General features: G+C 42.1%; 1 protein-coding gene across 3 annotated transcripts in view; it reads right to left on the reverse strand.

Annotated features, from left to right (window-relative positions):
* bcl11bb (BCL11 transcription factor B b) overlaps window positions 1-18,142 on the reverse strand; it is a 29,173-nt gene that overhangs the window by 9,024 nt on the left and 2,007 nt on the right. For all 3 annotated transcript variants that reach the window (XM_079355081.1, XM_079355080.1, XM_079355079.1), the window contains one exon: window positions 11,281-11,664. In XM_079355081.1, the coding sequence (XP_079211207.1) occupies window positions 11,281-11,664 (384 nt within the window). The remainder of the gene's footprint in view (window positions 1-11,280; window positions 11,665-18,142) is intronic.

Genomic DNA, 18,142 nt, shown 5'->3' on the forward strand with positions numbered 1-18,142 from the left:
GCTCCTCATTAGCATGGCTGTGATCTAAGGGTCCCCAGGGGTCTCAGCCCCCTCACCTCACCCACTTGCCCCCCCTTGCTCCCCTTACACCTCTGCTCCTCTCCTCCTCTGCACATCTTCCATCCATCCCTCCTGCTTCTCCTCCTCCTTTTTCAGTCTCCCCTTTGCTCTGACAGCATGTTTGTCATGAAGGAGCTAATCAGGAGGCCACTCAGAACAGGTTTGTGTGTGTGCAGGTGGGTTTCTCAGGGCACAGCGGGCTCAGAAGGTGAACTAGCACTGGCTGACCGTCGTATATTTATTATGAAGTGAAAGAGGGAGAGAGATGGAGAGACAGAAAGAAGGAAAGAGACTGTGGAGGGTGGCGGTAGCAGGCAGGGGGTAAGGCTCTCACACAGTGTGACTGGCTCCATGCTAACTCAAACCAGCTTCGGCCTGCTAACCATATACATCTGTGTGCGAGCATGTGTGTGTGTGTGTGTGTGTGTGTGTGTGTGTGTGTGTGTGTGTGTGTGTGTGCGTGTGTTTGTCTGTAGTCAGTATGACCAGCTGAAATGCCTGAGAAGTTTTAAAGAAACAGTGCTGCTTAATGTGTTTGCTGGAAAGTGTGTGAGACGGAAAGCAAAAACAATTTTCCTTTTTAGCTCCTAACTCCATTTTTACATTTTCCTCTCCCTCATGTCTTCCTTTTCTCTCACGTACACACTCAGCACCTGCACAAGGTATCTGGGTACTCCACCCTGACCCTCATACCTCCTGGGATGCGGGTCAAATGAACAATAAAAGGGATCAGGTATCTTGAACAACTAATCACTGGCACGCACACACACACACACACACACACACACACACAGAGTGAGTCCTGCTGTACAACAATGCACGAGCAGAGGAGGCTCTTGTGTAGCACGTTAGTGACATGAGGCTAGCTATCCCAGTGAGGGCACAGGGGACGCGCTGTGAAAAATAACTGGAAAGACCACTCTGTCAGCGAAGAGCTATGACTTTTGGCGCGGCTTCTAGGACAAAAAAAGAGGGAGGGAGAAAGAGGGAGCGATATAGATGGAAGAAAAAAGAAATGAAAAGAAAAAGGGAGCTCTATAAAGTGCATTAGCTAAGCTCTCTGTGGCATTTCTCAAAGCCTGACTCATCGCCATCAGCTCCTAACTGGTCCCAGCGCCTGTATTTGTGTGTGTGTGTGTGTGTGTGTGTGTGTGTGTGTGTGTGCATGTGCATCTGTGTGTATATCAAGGGTATGTGCACACACTTGTGAGGTCTGCTGTCTGTCATGTGACGCTGACAAATAGATGACACTCAATCGTGCTTGTGGTTGCAAGAAGAAGCGAGAGAGACGAGCAAGATGGAGGAGAGGATGAAAGATGGAAAATGCGGGCGGTGGGAGAAAGGAAGTATTAGAAAAGACAGTACAACAGAAAAAAAGGGACTCACAGGAACTATAGGAAATGGAAGTGAAATAGCACAGTTTGTCTCATCACCTGCGCTTATATTTAAAAAAAATAAAAATAAATCCAATTTCATCTTCTATTCCACAACCCTCCCATTTTACAGTGACATAGCAGCAGGATAAACATGAGGCCTTGCAATAAAAACGGAGCCAAGGTGGAACAGCAGGGGTGAACGTATGAATCCCTATTAACAAATGCAATAACACAAGGTGACTTTTAATCTTTAAAGCAAAAAGCCCCAACAGATGCGACGTACAAACCACAAAGACAACAGCATAATGTTTGGATAGGTGATGGCATAAAAGACAAAAACTCATGCGACTTCCACAATGAAATGCAGGGCGACTTTGTGAACTCGCACAATGTTTGTTCGAGGTTTTACATCCAAATGAGCTGCAGTCATACCCTCAGGGGCTCTCACTTTGTCCAGAAAGTTAATTTCCTATTCAGCGGCAGGGAAAAGGAAATTGACTTTGACATGTGTGTGACACACACATTCTGTTTTGTGGGTTTATTAAATTTTTCATTGGATCAATCATTTTATACAAACAGTGGATAAAAATGTATTGTGTTATCCTTTGAATATACTTTTCTTTTCGGTCAACTTAACTAAATTAAATTGAACGTGTTTGAAAGTGTTTCAACCTGTGATACAGCAGGTGTAGGCTACTTTTGCAAATTCCTCTAAGGCTGCAGTCAGATGTTGACTCTGTATTTACATGGCCTTAGTATGTATGCATGTGTGCCTAAAAGACAGATAGATGTGGGCAAGAGAAAAGGAAAAATATGGCTTCTGTTCCTCTGTTTGTGATGTATGTATATGTGGTTTCATGGATGTGTATGCATGTATATGCCCATGCTCAGGGTGTGTATCTCTGCTACCAGTCTGACAGGGTGCTGTATTCTTTCAGCAGTAGTAATGGTCCCCAGCTGGTTTTTGCCCACTGGAGCCAAGCAGCCAGGCCCACTTAACTAGCAGCCCACAGGAAAATACCACCGAAGCCCTGAATGAAGCACACAGGCCCTTCCAACCCAATCAGTCCGCTATAAAACTTGCCCCTCACATGCTTTAGACATGGCGTAGAGTCCTTTCCAGTGATTAGGAAACAAAGCCTGAACATTTATGTTCTTATTTACTGTTATTCTAAATTTTCTCAAGTTTAATATGTGATTCTGGCCAGTAAAGGCTGTGAGAGGATACATTCCTATCCCCCATGCTCCAACAACAAAGTAAAAGGCTGTAAGCATTACAGGAGAGAGCTCAGAAGTGTTGCATCATTTGAAGCCAGTTTTTCAAGCCATCTAATGAGTGTTAGTTTACTAAAAGGAAGTAACAAAGAGAGGGGAGTGTTGAAAAATACAAAATGGACCACAAATGTCTTTACAAATGCCTTTAATAATCTTTGGAAAAAGGTTTTTTGGAGCCAATTCAAAAAGAAGGATGTGACTATGTATGCTACCTAGCTGGCTTAGCTTAGCAAGAATTAAATATATATATATATATATATATATATATATATATATATATATATATATATATATATATATATATATATATCAGACTATTTCCTGCTGTGAAGTAGTGGCTTCCTGGAGTCTTGACCAAAGAATAAATAATGCAGCACTTTTTAACAACAACATGTCTGAAGTTTTCTTTAACATTTTAACTTTTTGTTTTGTTTGTACCTAGCTAAGTTAGCCAAATTCTACTGGTGATAGCTTCACATTAAGCATTCATTAGAGTAGCACATATTGTCTCACTTGAAGCTACGATACTGTGTTTATCAAAATGTCAAACTTTAAATCATATATCTGCAGGCTAAGGTTAACATTGTCCTTCATATTTCATAGTCCTATCAATGCGTATTCAATTTCAAACCTGCAGATTAATTCAGAAAATCAGAAAGAAACATTGACATGAAACACTTTTTTTTCTCTTCAAACACCTAAAATATTAGGAATGTAGAACATTTTAAATGTGCTATGATGCAACTCAATCTGTGTCTTTTTTATCTGCTTGTTTTTAATCTGCCTTTCATCTATGATCCCATTGTGATCCAGAAGAACAGCATTATGAGCATTGTAACGGTCATGTCTCAGGGTGTATTCTGTTCACGCTCTTTGGGTCTTCTGCTCAGGTGTGTCAAACCGTCTCCAACATTTAACCTTGAATGCTCCACACACACCCATACTCACACACAGAAACTCAGATATGAGCATTTACCCATCTCTCATCATACACACCCAAGACATATTTATGGAGTGACAATTGTGTGTGTGAGATCGAGCTGACTTGATTGGCCTCAGGCCTCCCCCTGCGGGTTTCCATGTGGCCTCTCCCTCCGTGTCTCTCTCCTTCCCTCGGTTTCTCTGTCTCTCAGTCTGTTGTTTCCTCTGTCTCTTTCTCGTTTTACTCTCTGTCTTTCTGGCTGTTATCACGCTGATACATTTCCTGCTCCTGGCACGGCTCCTGCATAGCTTATGGTTGAAGAAAGCTTTCATCTATCCAGTGCCTTTAGGACACACACACAAACCCACTCACACCCACACACACATACTAACACTGGTACAGGCCAGCGATGCCCGACCAGACCACAGGCCTAGACAAGCTCTGCTGGCACCAATCACCCTGATAACATCTTAGGCTTTATTTCTTTTTGGCTCACTCTGTTCTGCTCTGGGAAAGACAGACACTGAGAAGAGGGCTTTATGGAAAAGTATGAATTACTCTGTATAAAGGGAGAGTGCAGCCCCCTTAACCTTGAGCAGTTAACTCCCCTGTCTGCAATGCCATCTACGGACATGACAGTGCAAGCCCTCTTTCATCCCAGAACGAGACCGGAGCAGGTATTTCCATCTTTTTCTCAGAGATAAGAGTTCAGATTTTGTGAGTTTAAGTATAAGAATTATGTTTTGAAATAAACATGTTTACTTTTTATTTTAAAAAATTAAGCATCTTAATTTTTAATACATTTTCCCCTTACATTTATATAAAAAAATCAAATCACACAAATAAAGAGTTTAAGCGGTCACTAAAAGTAGAAATAAGCCTATGTGTAGAAAAAGAAATACATCAGTGTTTAATAAAGGTCTCTGGTGTTCTGGGTGATCCTTAAAAGGACTTTGGTATTAACTGTTTTCACAGAAAATTGAACAACTTCCTGCCAAAAAAATAGTCCCTATGAAAATTGTTTAATATGTGTTCTTTGGATTACAAAGTAGCAAAGACGCTTTTTTTCTGGAAAGTGCTTTTGCTATTAAAATTCTGTAATGCTTTTCTTTCTTGTTCTTTTAAACCCTAAAAATTAAATTTCATTTAACGTTCTTGTATCGGGTGGCTGTTATCAAACGTTCCTATTTCAGGCTTCTGTCTCTTCCTTTAATTTTAACTGCTTATAGGAAACATTTACTGAGGGGAAAAAAAGATTTTATTCCAATATTTTGTTTTTACACTTTTTTATTGATACGAGCTCTCTACTGGTTTATATTTAAGTGACAAACATACATAAAGGCAGCTTGCGTTCTTCATGTGTGTCTGTGTCCAGTGTGTTTTCTCTCTCTCTCTCTCTCTCTCTCTCTCTCTCTCTGTAATTGCTGGAGACAAATAAGTGGATGAAATAAGGGGAATCATAAGTGTACTATGAATGGCTTTCAATATCTCGTGTGGCGGAGCAGCCTGTAAAAGGAAAAATAGGACCATAAACGTTGTGTCCTCATTTTCTTCTCCAACAATCCCACCCAATCAGAGTGGGACGCTAATAAGATAAGAGGAAAGGAGCAACAACAGTGAAGCAAGTAGGATTACTCCTGTCTGACTGGCTAAAAAGCACCATCCCTTTTTTCTCTTTTCACAAATGTTAATGGTAGCCCTCTTCCACCCAAAGGCAAACACTTTTCTATAGAGAGCTGGAGTGAACGCCCCGGTCAGAAAATCTCCCCATTTACTCCTGAATGGGGCATATTATATGTTATGGCACACTGCACAATACCTGAACACACACAGACACATGAGTTTCATCGGCACATCCTCAAGTTTTTCTATAAGGTGTGTTTCAAAAGCGAGAAAGAGGTGAACATGTTGCTCTGCAGGTTTTTAAGTAGGCTCTTGTATATGTATTTACACATATACATTCAAAATGTAATTACTAAAAGTTTTTAAAGAATTTTGCCCCTTAACTCAACACTGATGAAAGCACACCTGTAATCGAATGTCATAGCAAGAGAGGAGAAACAACAAGTAGCTTAAATAACTACAGAGCAGCCATCAAATTACCTTGATTATAGCTATTTATGCAAAAAACATAAACACATCCACCGATTCCCACTGACACAAGACAACTTATGGTCCACAGCAGCGAGACCATGAACTTCACATCAGCACTTCACTCAAAGCGATGTGTTTGTGTAGAATACATCGCTCTCCATGCATAGCAGGGACAGGGTGTGAGGTTTCTAATGCTTCTTAAGTAAGGCTGTTAAGGAGCAAAGAGTCCACACATCTGGAAGACACAGTCAGTCGGCACATGCTGAAAGTTAGCGGTGGCGCTCGCAGTCCAAATTAGTGGCGAGTTTTATTCCCCCGCTGTGGTAGGAAAATATCAAATCTGCTGCCATATGAGTGCCATAAAGCTGGCTGTAGAGCGTTTGATGCCTTCATGTGGGAGCCTTTAAGCTGTGTGAGTGCGTGCATGTGTCTGCATGTGTACGAGTGTGTCAGGCCTTAATGTGAGCGGTATGCATTCCTGCATGGACACAATGAGTGTTTATGTGGCTCTTATCAATATGAGTATTCAAGCACTCTGTTGAGTTTTTTTTTTTACTGTATAAACGTTTAAATGGACATATTTATCTGTCAGTGTATTTTGTGTAAGTGTTTGCGTCAGGTCGGAGTGTGCATGTGCAGCTGTGCCATTTGAGCAGCCTTCTTATAGACCTGATTGACCCTGCTGTATGTAGCAGACAGACACCCACAAGCAGAGTCAGACGGCCCCTGGGGTGGTCCTGTCTGAGGCACAATGTTATGAGCCAACAACTCTAGGGGCCCATACACAGGCAGGAACACGTATACTGTAATTGTACACACACGCACATGCTCACACAGAAGTAAGGTACTTGGACACAGATGCCCATAGACGCACACCGACAAAGATTGACAGGATTGATTGCAGAAGTTAATGGTAAAAGTTGCCTCCACTTTGTATTTCTGCAGGATTCCAATCACCTCTTATGTGCTTTACTTTGTCATTTTAGAGAAGCATGTCGCGTTGTCTATTAAAATGTATAGTTATTTAACTTTAGAAATGTCTACAACAAATTAAGTAACCGAGATCTTTTGAGTAAATAAGCGAAATTGATTGTATAATTGCTTAAACAGAGAAAGTCTGCTGAAGCATGTGAAATAACATGCAACAAAAACAATCAAAAAATTTGAATAATTGTTGCTGGTTGTAGGGTTAGATTTTTTATTTTCAATTACCACAATTATAATAAAATGGATCATCAAAGATCATCCTCTTTTGGACTTCTACGCAACGATAGAGTTCATGAAGCCTATAAAATCTAGTCTGTAAATATCACTATCATTCCATCACTTTATCCTGTCCATCTCTTTTTATTTTCAATTATGGCGCTGAAAAGTGCAACAACAAAACAGATGAGGAGATGAGGAAATAGAGGAATAAGGAAATATTTGCCAAATTCAACACACTCTCTCACACTCACACACACAAATGAGAGAAAAGAAAAATAGACTCACATGCCTAACAGCAGACACAAGACAAATTCCCTGGCAAGCATTCAAAACACTCATGTAGGAGAACATAAACATACAGAGACTTGCACCAGAAACACACACGCACACAAACACACACACACACACACACACACACACACACTCACACACAGAAGTGTACACACACCTCCTACACAACTGCCACCATGTAACCCCTAATCACAACCCCAGAGCTTGGACATCAAATGAAGCAAGTTTTTAAAAAAAAATCATCAGGAGTAATTAACGCATTTTCATATGCAAATGTGATTAATGCAAAACTACAAAGTCATTATGCAAATCGACTTTTCCTTGAGCCTCTGTACAAATATTCGCAGCTCAAATCAGGGATCAGTCTCGCCATCTTTCTTTTTTTTATCTCTCACCCTTCTCCCTCTATCTCGCTCTTCTCTCTCTCTCAGAGTAGAGATAATGCTTAAGTAGCATGTGAAGTTATTTCACATAGTGTGTGTGTGCGCGCGCGAGTGTGTGTGTGTTTTCATGCGATGGGCCGGGGCTATGGCATTACGCCGCTTGCCTACTGATTACTGGCTGCTTGGCACTGGAGCGAGACAGGGAAGCCGGCGTACAGGGGAAGGTATGAATATGCAAAAGCCTGATTGCTTTTCATGATTAAAGCCTATTTAATATGGAAATGAGAGCAAGCCAGGTGATTAAAGGAGCATTGGGTGGTGGGGCAAAAGGGAGGGGAAAAAACGATGGGGGCTGAAACAGAGAGAGAGGGAAGAAGAGAGGAGAGGAGAGGAGAGGGACACCTTCAAATCACAGTGGTGGTGAGGTGTGGAAACTGGAATGTCACAGATATTTAGTGACAAGTGTCAAACATGAGGTTTGACCTCTTTGGGTACAAATGATTCAGTCCACCTTTTAGAAACTTTTTTAAAGGTAATACCACGTCTTCATGCAGAAACTACCATTAATCATTGACATTAAGATTTTTTTTTTTATGCTAATAGGCTCTAGAACAAAACTGATCCTAACACGTAAAAAAAAACAAAAAACATCTGCACACTTTCACACCTGCAAAACTGTTCCACGTTTAGGTGTGACAGTTTTCAAGTGGTGTGCGTCTCATTTCTATTCTTTGATCATATATTTAGTGTCAGTCCAATTCAGTTCAGTTCACACAGCAGTATCGGTATAAAATCAAGTAGCTTTCCATACAAAAAATAAAACGCCACAGACCTGCAGCCTAAAATAGTGATGCAGAAGCTAAAAGAAGGAAGATCAGAGGTGGACGGAGCAAGAGAAAAAAAATGAAAGAGATGTTTGTCGCTGTCGTTCACATGGTCTCATGAAATATTTAGTGTGTGATCTCTATACAAAGTCTTTGTGAGTGAGGAAAAAAAGAGGCAGACACAGAGAGAAGAGAGACGAGTTGTCATGATGCGACTTCGCCCGGATGTGCCGGATCTGTTTAAGTGCTCCAAGGGGGCCGCCAGCCGTCCTGGGAGGGGTTCAAAGCAGGGCCAGGGTCGTCTTAGCATGGTAACGCTCCCCTAGCGACAACCTCTCGCTTGCCTGGTGACACGCGTCATTCTTCACAGACGCTGCACGCATACACAAATTCATACAAGGTACAGCACACACATACACACGCATATTAACTGCTGTGACAAAGCCCACACATAAACGCGCAGAGTGCATGCATCAGCAAGAGAAACTCAAGGAAAATAAAATAGGGCACAGAAGGGCCATTTTTCATCTACACCCGATGTGTGTGAGAGTGTTAGCATGTTTGCCTGAGTGTGTGTGTGTGTTTGTGCTGCTTGCTCCTTTTGGGGTTGAATCTGCTAGCCTTGCAGCATGTTTGCAGTTTAAGCAAGAGGCTGACAGACAAAGAGGCCAGACAGGATGTTATAAAACACAAGCAGGTGAAAAAAAAACAATCCAGGAGAGGAGAGGGTTAAGCGTTATGCATACAGCAATACAGCTTAGGTATGTGATGCACGCCGAGTTGCATTATGATACATTTTTATACTTATGTGATCGCAGGTGTGTGTTATGCATGATGCATATTCTCATTTTGTCCTTTTTTTCTTCACGTGTGCTGAAGAATCTGTGTTCTGGCTGCAAAGTACTGAACACCACATGCTTGCAAGGAAATGTGATGATACTTCCTTGTGTGTGTGTGTGTGTGTGTGTGTGTGTGGGTGTCTTTGAGTGTGTGCTGCTAACACATTGGACTTAATTAGACCTAATAATGTAATCTAATTTGGTTTAAACTTGAGACTGCCTTGAGTGGCAATCTAATGTGTTGAACAAAGCGCTTCTCTCCTTCGTTTGGGGCTTGGAGTGCTTTCATGTCCTGTTCTCTTAGTGATAAGCCTGTCAATGTGTCTGTCTGTTTGTCGGTGTGTGTGTGTGTGTGTGTGTGTGTGTGTGTGTGTGTGTGTGTGTGAGTGTATGACTAAATGCTGCCGCTCTAACAAGCTGACTCACTTGCTAACTCCTTAAATGTTTTTCCTCTGACCACCTAACAGACAAAAGTGCTGTTTAAAATTCATAGACTTTTTTTCATAACATGAGCTTCCAAATGACTTCCATGTTTTTTTTTGCAGCAACAAGGTGGTTATAACATTCGTTTAATGTCCAAATGATGAATTGATGAAGCGTGTGAAATCACTTACGGAATGTGCTGTCTCAACTTTCTCCTGACGCTAAAAAAATGTATGTCCTTTCTCTTTTTTTTTTTAATACTCCAAAAAATTAGGTCAGGAATTTCTATAAATGTCCCTTCACTTTTATTTTCAAATATCAACTATAACGTATTGTTCAGGAAATTCTTTAGAACCGTTTTTCATCTTACAAAAATGATGACCACACACAGATGCTATCCACACCCACAAAACTCATGAATTTCACGTATGTGATGAATTCTGACAAAAAGACATTCACGGCAGCTTCATTTCTGACATAAATGATTTTAAAATCTCTAATCTGTGAAACGTCATTTACGTCTAGTAACGTCTAGTGTAAAAAGCCTTAGGGCAAACAGGAAACGTGTGTGATAAAAATCAAAATGTAAGTCCTTGCGAATGCACAAGTATTATTGCTTTATTTTATATGCAGTAACATGTATCATAATGCACTATTAAAGTTAACCCTTTACTGCTGGCACTATTAAACACCGGTTAGAGACACTGTGGTGACCAGCCTCTGGGTGTAATCCCTTTACATGTTAGTGTGACGGGTAACTTTCACGATGAAAGCTTCGCCCTCCTCTTACTGAGTCCCTCTTAGTCTACTGGAGTCTGTGTAATCCTGGATAGCCTTCCCAGCTCTTGGGTGTGATGGTGACTGTCTCCTGTGATAACTTTGAACTGGTTTCCCTGCAGCGCTGGCAGTCTAGAGGAACCCCCCCCCCCCCATTGCCAGATGAACGGCCTTGCCGCTTTATTAATCCCCTTCTCCTCACCACGCACACAGATGAATTTTAATCAGCTTTCTTAACCTCTTTTTTTTCCACATCCTGCAGGATTTCTTTACAAACGTTCAGACACATGACACACACACGCGGGCCAAAGAGAAAAAAAACACACACACACACACAAACTCATACATACACACTCGCTCACACACACTGGGGGCGGCTCCTCTATCACCTTCTTCCTCGCCTTTCACAATTGGTTTCAGCTGAAGAAGTCCTTCAGGCCTGCCAGTGTGTTTTTGTTTGTTTGTTTGGTATGTGTTTGTTTGTTTGTGTGTGTGTGTGTGTGTGTGTGTACCTGTGTTATGTTTTACTTTTTACGGAGCAGAATAGACGCACACAGCTCTTACTGACTCTAATGAAATCATCCCAGGCTACATTAATCCCTCCTGAAGGCCACTGTCAAAATAACAAGCAGCTGGGATTCTTTAAAGACAGCTATCTGTCTTGGACAGGTGAGAGAGGTGTGTGAGTGTGTGTGAGTGTGTGTGTGTGTGTGTGTGTGTGTGTGTGTGTATGTTCCATTAGGGCCTACTCAAAACAGAATTGAGATGCTTCTTCCATCCTAATCTTTTCGTGTGTGTCTGTCTCCGTACCTCCTCTTTCTTGTTTGGGACAGATTCCCCTCACTGGCGTCATCCTCCTCTCCTCATGCTCATCGCCGCCGGGGGTCACCTGGATTCCCACCTCCACTGGAAAGGACCCTCTGCCCATCTCCAGCGTCCGGGCCCTGGGAGAGATCTGGATACCTGCCACACCGCCACTTTCCCCTGGTTTCAAGAAGGTCCCGGGTCTGCTCCCCGGTCCCCGGCACAGACGGCGCTTGTGCTCGATGAAAACCAGGATGTCGCCCAGAGGAAAGTTGGTCTGGCATTGGCCACAGGTCAGGAGGTCATGCTCCCCTGGTCCCAACCTCTGTGGGCTGGGAGTGGACAACTGTGGAGATGGAGATCCCGCACCTGAATCATGATTGGCTTCAGCTGCAGACAGGAAGAAAAGAGGGAAAAATCAATTGTGTTGCATTTTTTATTGAAACACAGGCAGAAAAAAAACATGTACATTTAGGTTGACTTACTCCTGATTATGTTACTGGATAAAAGATGACCCCCCCCCCATCCCACATGTGATGATCATAGCATTCGCACTAGTGTCACTTTCATGGCATGAAACAACGCCCCTGTGAAGCTGCTTTGCCCAGACAAACACCTGTGCAGTTAATCTGTGAGAGATCTGCGTGGGTGGGACCGTACACTGTATCATCTATATGTGTGTCAGTGTCTCCATTTGTCTGCATTTGTGTGTGTTTATGTGTGCGGCCAGGAAGCTATTCATCTCATGGTGCAAGCTGGGTTTCCTGTGAGGGCCTTTGCTGCACTGAGCTGTCACAGCGAGACGGCTGCCTTCACCACGTGGGAGCACCAGCTTGTGCAGAACAAAGTGTTGCGTAGCGAAGGCCACATCCACCGACATGTGTGTGCCTGTTTGTGCGGATCACAGAATAAGACGTAGAAAAGAAGAAAAAAAAAGGAGAGAAAAAGAAAAGTGTGTGTGTGTGTGTGTGTGTGTGTGTGTGTGCATGACTGGAGCAGGAGGGTTCGAACACTGTATTCTCCACAGACAGAAAAATCTATAAAGCCAAACCCGAGGTCCTGTTAAGAGAGTAAATCTCATTCTTCACAGATCTGACACGGTCATTAATAACCATTACACACTCTTCCCACCAGCTCGTCCCCTATGGCACACACTGACTCCCTCAGCTTAACGTAAATCCCTCATGGACAACCTCCTTTTTTTTTTTCTAAAACCACCCTGATGTACCAGTATGAAGACATGTCCTGGAGGAAACCTGAAGCTCCAGAGACTTTGAGGGAGCGTCTGAGTGAGCGGGTACCCAAGGAGAGGTGTTGATGCCTGGGAGAGGGGCAGAGCAGCGCCTGCACCCACCCCTCCCTTTTTTACCTCCTTTTTTTTTTTTCTCAAACATGACACCCTAATAATTGTAAGATTAGACAAAGAGTGTGTGTGCCGCTGTGTGTGCAGCCGAGTGTCAGTGTGTAGTTATCAGACAAAGATCCTTAACTCCTTTATCTCCCAGGGAGGCGTTACTCCTCTAGACTCGTGTAGAGATCACGCTGAATATAATGCACAGTTTTCCCAAATTTTGTATTATTTCAAATATTCCTTTGCAACCCTTTACTCTACCCAACCATGCGCCCACCCTCCCATGCACACACACGTTCCAGTCCACTCACTTCGCCCTGGAGTGATGATCCAACGCCAAATATCTTTTCTCTAAATGGAGATGGGTTCCTGGATGCCTGCCAAATAATTTCCATCTCATAATCTTTGGCGGCAAAGAAGGAACACAAACACATATTTACCTACAGTTCACAGCTTGCGACCGTAATTCACATGGAGCAATGTTCCAGTGTGTTCACGGCCGTGTAGCCGTGCACATGCATGCATTCATACATGCATATGTGCAATGCATGTAAATGCATATCAATATATGCCAGACTATTCTTTGCTTGAAATATTGCGCTCTTATTTCAATCGTCAAACCAAACAAACAAAGAAGGTGTCAAAAGACCCGGATCTTAGTGTTTTGTAAATCAGGAAAAGATGACAGATACCTGGGCATTTGAACTTCACTTTCTAACTGCACAGACAGATAAAGTAGGGCCTGTTCGTTAGCCTCTTGTTAAGTAACACAGCCCCGGGCCAGAGGGCTGTAAATTAACAGGCGTTGGCACTGTCACTATGCCACTCAAATATCAGTCGGACGTCTTCTAACAACCGCACCCCTTTCTGAAAAAACCCGCTCACTCGCTCGTCTTTCCTGAGGCTTACCTGTGTGAGAAAAACACAGGTGCAAGAAGGAACTGAACATGGAATTCTTCCAGAGGAGGGGGAGTAAAAGAGAAAAAAAAAAACTACTGTGGACACAAACAGAGCGAAATGGAAACATACACATGAAAGAAAAACACTGTAATGTGGCCTATCATGGTGACAGACAGTGTCTAATTCCTCTGTATAAACTCGCATGTGAGAGGAACATGCTTGATAGGTAAGGGAGCATAGCAGACACACTGTCAAACATGCCATCGAGGAGAAGGCGTGATGATAGCAATGAAACCCAGCTGTCTAACGCGATACCGCACATACTTTATTCCTCTCTTTCACACACACATTCAGGGAGTTTTAGTCACCCAATGACAGTCCTGCTACTCTGCCTTATCAAGTGCAAGTTAAGTCAGGCAGCCTTAGAGCACCCCCTATCAGTTTGATGAGGAGAGAGTCAGTCAGCCACTCCACTGCTGCTGCTGCTGCTGCACAATGTGTACCAGATGGGAGACAGAGGCAAAGACAATGAGCCTCTTTCACTAATATTTCCATAAGTGCTTAAAAAAAGATGGAAAAATATATCGAAAAGTCTGCACAAAAAGTTCTCAAGTAAGAAACTATTTTGTTGGGAGAGGAATTGTTGCGTTTGCGAGGAGATTTTTTGTGTTGTACTTAAAAATGTTCAAATGTTTGCATCACGGGTAGGTCAGGCTAATTTTACAATTAACATTGCTTTCTAATCCGTTAACCATGTCCTCCATGGCAGTGTTTTCCACAGAATAAAAAGAGCAAGGTGGGTATAGCATGCAAAGGCGCATGTACGCTGTTCCTCCTCAGTCTTCTCCTGCTAATGCCTAATTATTGTGTTGGTTCTTAAACGCTCTCGTAAATTTGATGACTTTTTCTTGTTTGCAGCGTTGCCTTAGGGAAAGGTGAAAGCAGATATAAAATTCATAACATAGTTTAACAAGTTCCCCTCTTTCCTAAGAGGACATAAGAGAACAGAGGAAATGTAATTTAGCTCGAATTTGAAACATTTGTTTTTATTCAGTGATGCAGATTTGATTAGATTCTTGTGAGCGCCGTTCAACAGAAACCGTGAAACTATTTTCCGTTGAAGTCCTGACCTCACACAACATTTTAATACCAGCTGCACACGCTGTTCTGCTGGTGGAGGCAGAGTAAGGCCAGGGGCACTTGTATGACAGTCGACCATCCTGTATGGGTTCAGACCTGTCTCCCTTTCTTTGTTTTCTCCTTCCATTTGCTGAGTTAAAACAGACACACACATATGCACACACACACACACACACACACACACACACACACACACACACAAGTGAAACCCCACAGGGATAGTCGGGTAAGATTCACGCTGTCATTGAAAATAAATGACACCAGCAACGTTGCAGATGGTTGCAATCAAAAATTCAAACAACAAGCGGCCTCACTTAGCCTATCCCTGTTTTTGTCTTGCCTGCGATTGCCAAGCAGAGCTGCAACAGTTCGGTTGTGTAAGGCCAGGCCTGTGTGTTTCATTATCTTATCACCATTTAATCTGTAGCAGTCACATTTCTTATCATAAATCTTAGATTATCAGGCTGAAAGTGAGCAAAATACAGCTCTGCTGCTGACTGCGACTTGTCACTAAATCGCAGTAAATGACTTGCGAGCCATGAGGCATGACATTTGGAGATATAAATCAAAATTTGCCAAACAATTTTAGAAGATATAATAATAATAGAGGAGCTTTATAGCATTGCAAAATTGATTAAATGTGTTCAATAATATTGCAAAATGGAAAGAGAAGCTGAGAACAAACAGCAATGCTGCGCTATAAATCATAAATCGCTCACCAATCATCTCCTGTGAGATTATCATCCGGTTACCACAATGTGTGTGTGTGAATATTTACTGTGCTGTTGCAGTGCGTATGGTTGGTTCTCTCCCCCAGCATTTGACAGCCATATGGTGTGAATAAAGGGGAAAACATTAACTGTTTCACAAGTAGCATGCCAATTCTGAGAGTAAACAGTTATGGTGAGGCGTTTCCATGGCTGGATGGCAGAAAACAATCCAGTGTATTAGTAATCCCAGTATTAGATTGCAAAAAAACGCCAGGTCAGACAAGGGAGGCCTGTGAAACTTGACACTTGAGGTGCCACATTAATGTGTGAGTGATTCATAAGGATATACTTATAGATTTCTTTGCCATTAAAGCTGAATCATTTAAAGGAACACTTTAAAAAGCCTTGAAGGGGTGTTTGCTTGCAGGAGTCTTAATTAAACAAAAGGATGAACACCAAACTGAAGGTCAAATCAAGCTTGTTACATGTGATGAGCGAGTGTTTTGATGCATTTTCAAGGTGAGACGTGCAGTTTTTAATGGGTCTTCGTGCGTGTGCCTGCTTTCCTTGGTGCATACTTGTGCATTGTGTGCATTCATTACTGCTACAGTCACTTGTGCGTCCCTCTTGATGTCTGGCCCAGCAAGTCGATTTCCAGTACATAGTCTTTCACAGGAAGCCTGTCCAGAAATATGCTGATATTCAGGTTCTCTGTTCTGCTAACAAGTGTGTGACCTATAAGCCCATGGCTGCAGGGCACCAGGCTGTGTTTAGTTGGACTGAGTAACCCCTTGTCTGACATGTGGCTTATTATGCTGGCACCCATGCAGATTATTAGTTACATAAGGAGCTCTTGACAATCAAAATGACACTGGGGTGTTGCTTAACCTATTTACAAAGTAGCACCACATTAGAAAAGGACAAACAAGAAAGTCCACTTTGTTCCTTTTTCTTTCTGAATTTCTAAAATGTCCTTTGTACATTTGCAAAGCTCTCCTCTTATGTTGATTCAATCAAATTACAGTTTGGTTTCCCCCCGGCACTCCTCAGATCCTCCAGCCTGAGGTGGGATCCTGGTCCTCCTCAGACCCACCCAGCTTATTAAGGAAACAGCCCATAGCGACACACAGCTTCCTCACACTCAATGATGGGTGCATTAAAAGCCTTCCATCCATCTATCACAGCCCCTGATGCGATATTGTTATCAAGATATACTGTCCTGATGGTAAACTGAAAAGGTGCTTAATGCAAATAAAAGGTTCACACACATTGTTCTTGCAGGGAGAGAGAAAACAATAGGAGACAAAGAAATTGTGATTGCGTCTTTTGTTGCCTCTGTTAACAATCTTTTTTTTGCATTTTGTTTGACCTCCTTGAACGCATCACAAAGACAAAAACAACAAAACACCTGCAGGTTCAGTACTTCCTTAATTTTGCACTTGTGCCTCTCAGGTCATTGTCACTGCCCGAGGCCACAGTTCATCAAACAGAAGACAGTGTGTATCATGTGAGAGAACAGGTAGGACCAGATTCAGGCCCAGATGGCCCTGCTTTATGGCACATTGCTGTACTTGCTCTAATAGCCATTTCATAACAGTAATGACCTCTGCAAGACCAAGTTGAACAGCACTAAACATTTGTCGACTTTTGCAAATATCGCAATTCAAGGTGGCATTTAAAATTGGTCATAAATGCTCATAAAGTTTTATATTACAAGTAGAAGCTATAGAAACAAATGTATGCACGAGGCAACTGAAGCTTAAACAAGGATACTAAGAAATTAAATCTGATCTGTTAAACCTAATTATCAGTCTAATTATGCAAGGGTCTACATTCAGCACCACAGGTTCAATAATTTGCTGACTGTACAGCAGGTGCTTGGAGGGTCTGTGTAAGTACTATGCAACAAAAAAAAAGAAAAAGAAAAAAGATGAAAAAAAGTGACCCATGACTGGAAGGAGGAAAGGCAAATATTTAACATTAAGTCCAAATTTGTACCAATTCCCTTAAGACAAATGAAAATATGCTTGAGGTTGCCATTATTTGTCTTATTTCATGCAGGTAAACATTAAAAATGAGCACACATGCCCGAGGTCAAACTGTAGTTATGGTGGATTTTTGTGTGTGAACAGCTGAACAATGAATTGTGAGGGATGAAGTCGGTCTCCACCTTAATGAAGTGACAGTGCCAGCAGAGGATAAACTGTCAGATCAATATTCAAACTGGATCGATCTATGTAAAGTCTGCTGAGGATGCAGCACACTTTGAAAAATTAAAAAACCTAAAACTCTTCTTGCAGCAAACATTTAGATTTTCAGATTGCTCCTTACCTCTGGAATTACCGTAATTATTTCAAATCAACAGAAGAAAAGCCAGGGCCATGAAGCAGAGGCAAAGTGAATGGGATAAATGATAAGTCTAAATGCCAAACGTGTCGGGTGGGACGGAATGCGCCGGAGCCCTTTCAACACAAACCAGATTGGCCAAAGATTACATCACGAACTTCTGCAATGAATTACCCAGATTAGGCCCCTATGAAATTGGATTTAGGCAAAGCAGGGAGCGCTGGGAGATGAAGGTTAGATTGATATAATTGATTTGAAATTGGATTATTTCTAATCATATGCCCACGAAAAACAGATTCCAGCCTCAGATTTAATCTGCGCTATTTCATCACAATTTTTGGTCGCAGTTACGGAAATCTGAAAATAAATTACGAACATTTATGTTAAAATATTGTATGAATAAAGTTTAGGTTGTTGGTGG

This window comes from Symphodus melops (assembly GCF_947650265.1).
Source record: "Symphodus melops genome assembly, chromosome: 1".
NCBI lineage: Eukaryota > Metazoa > Chordata > Actinopteri > Labriformes > Labridae > Symphodus > Symphodus melops.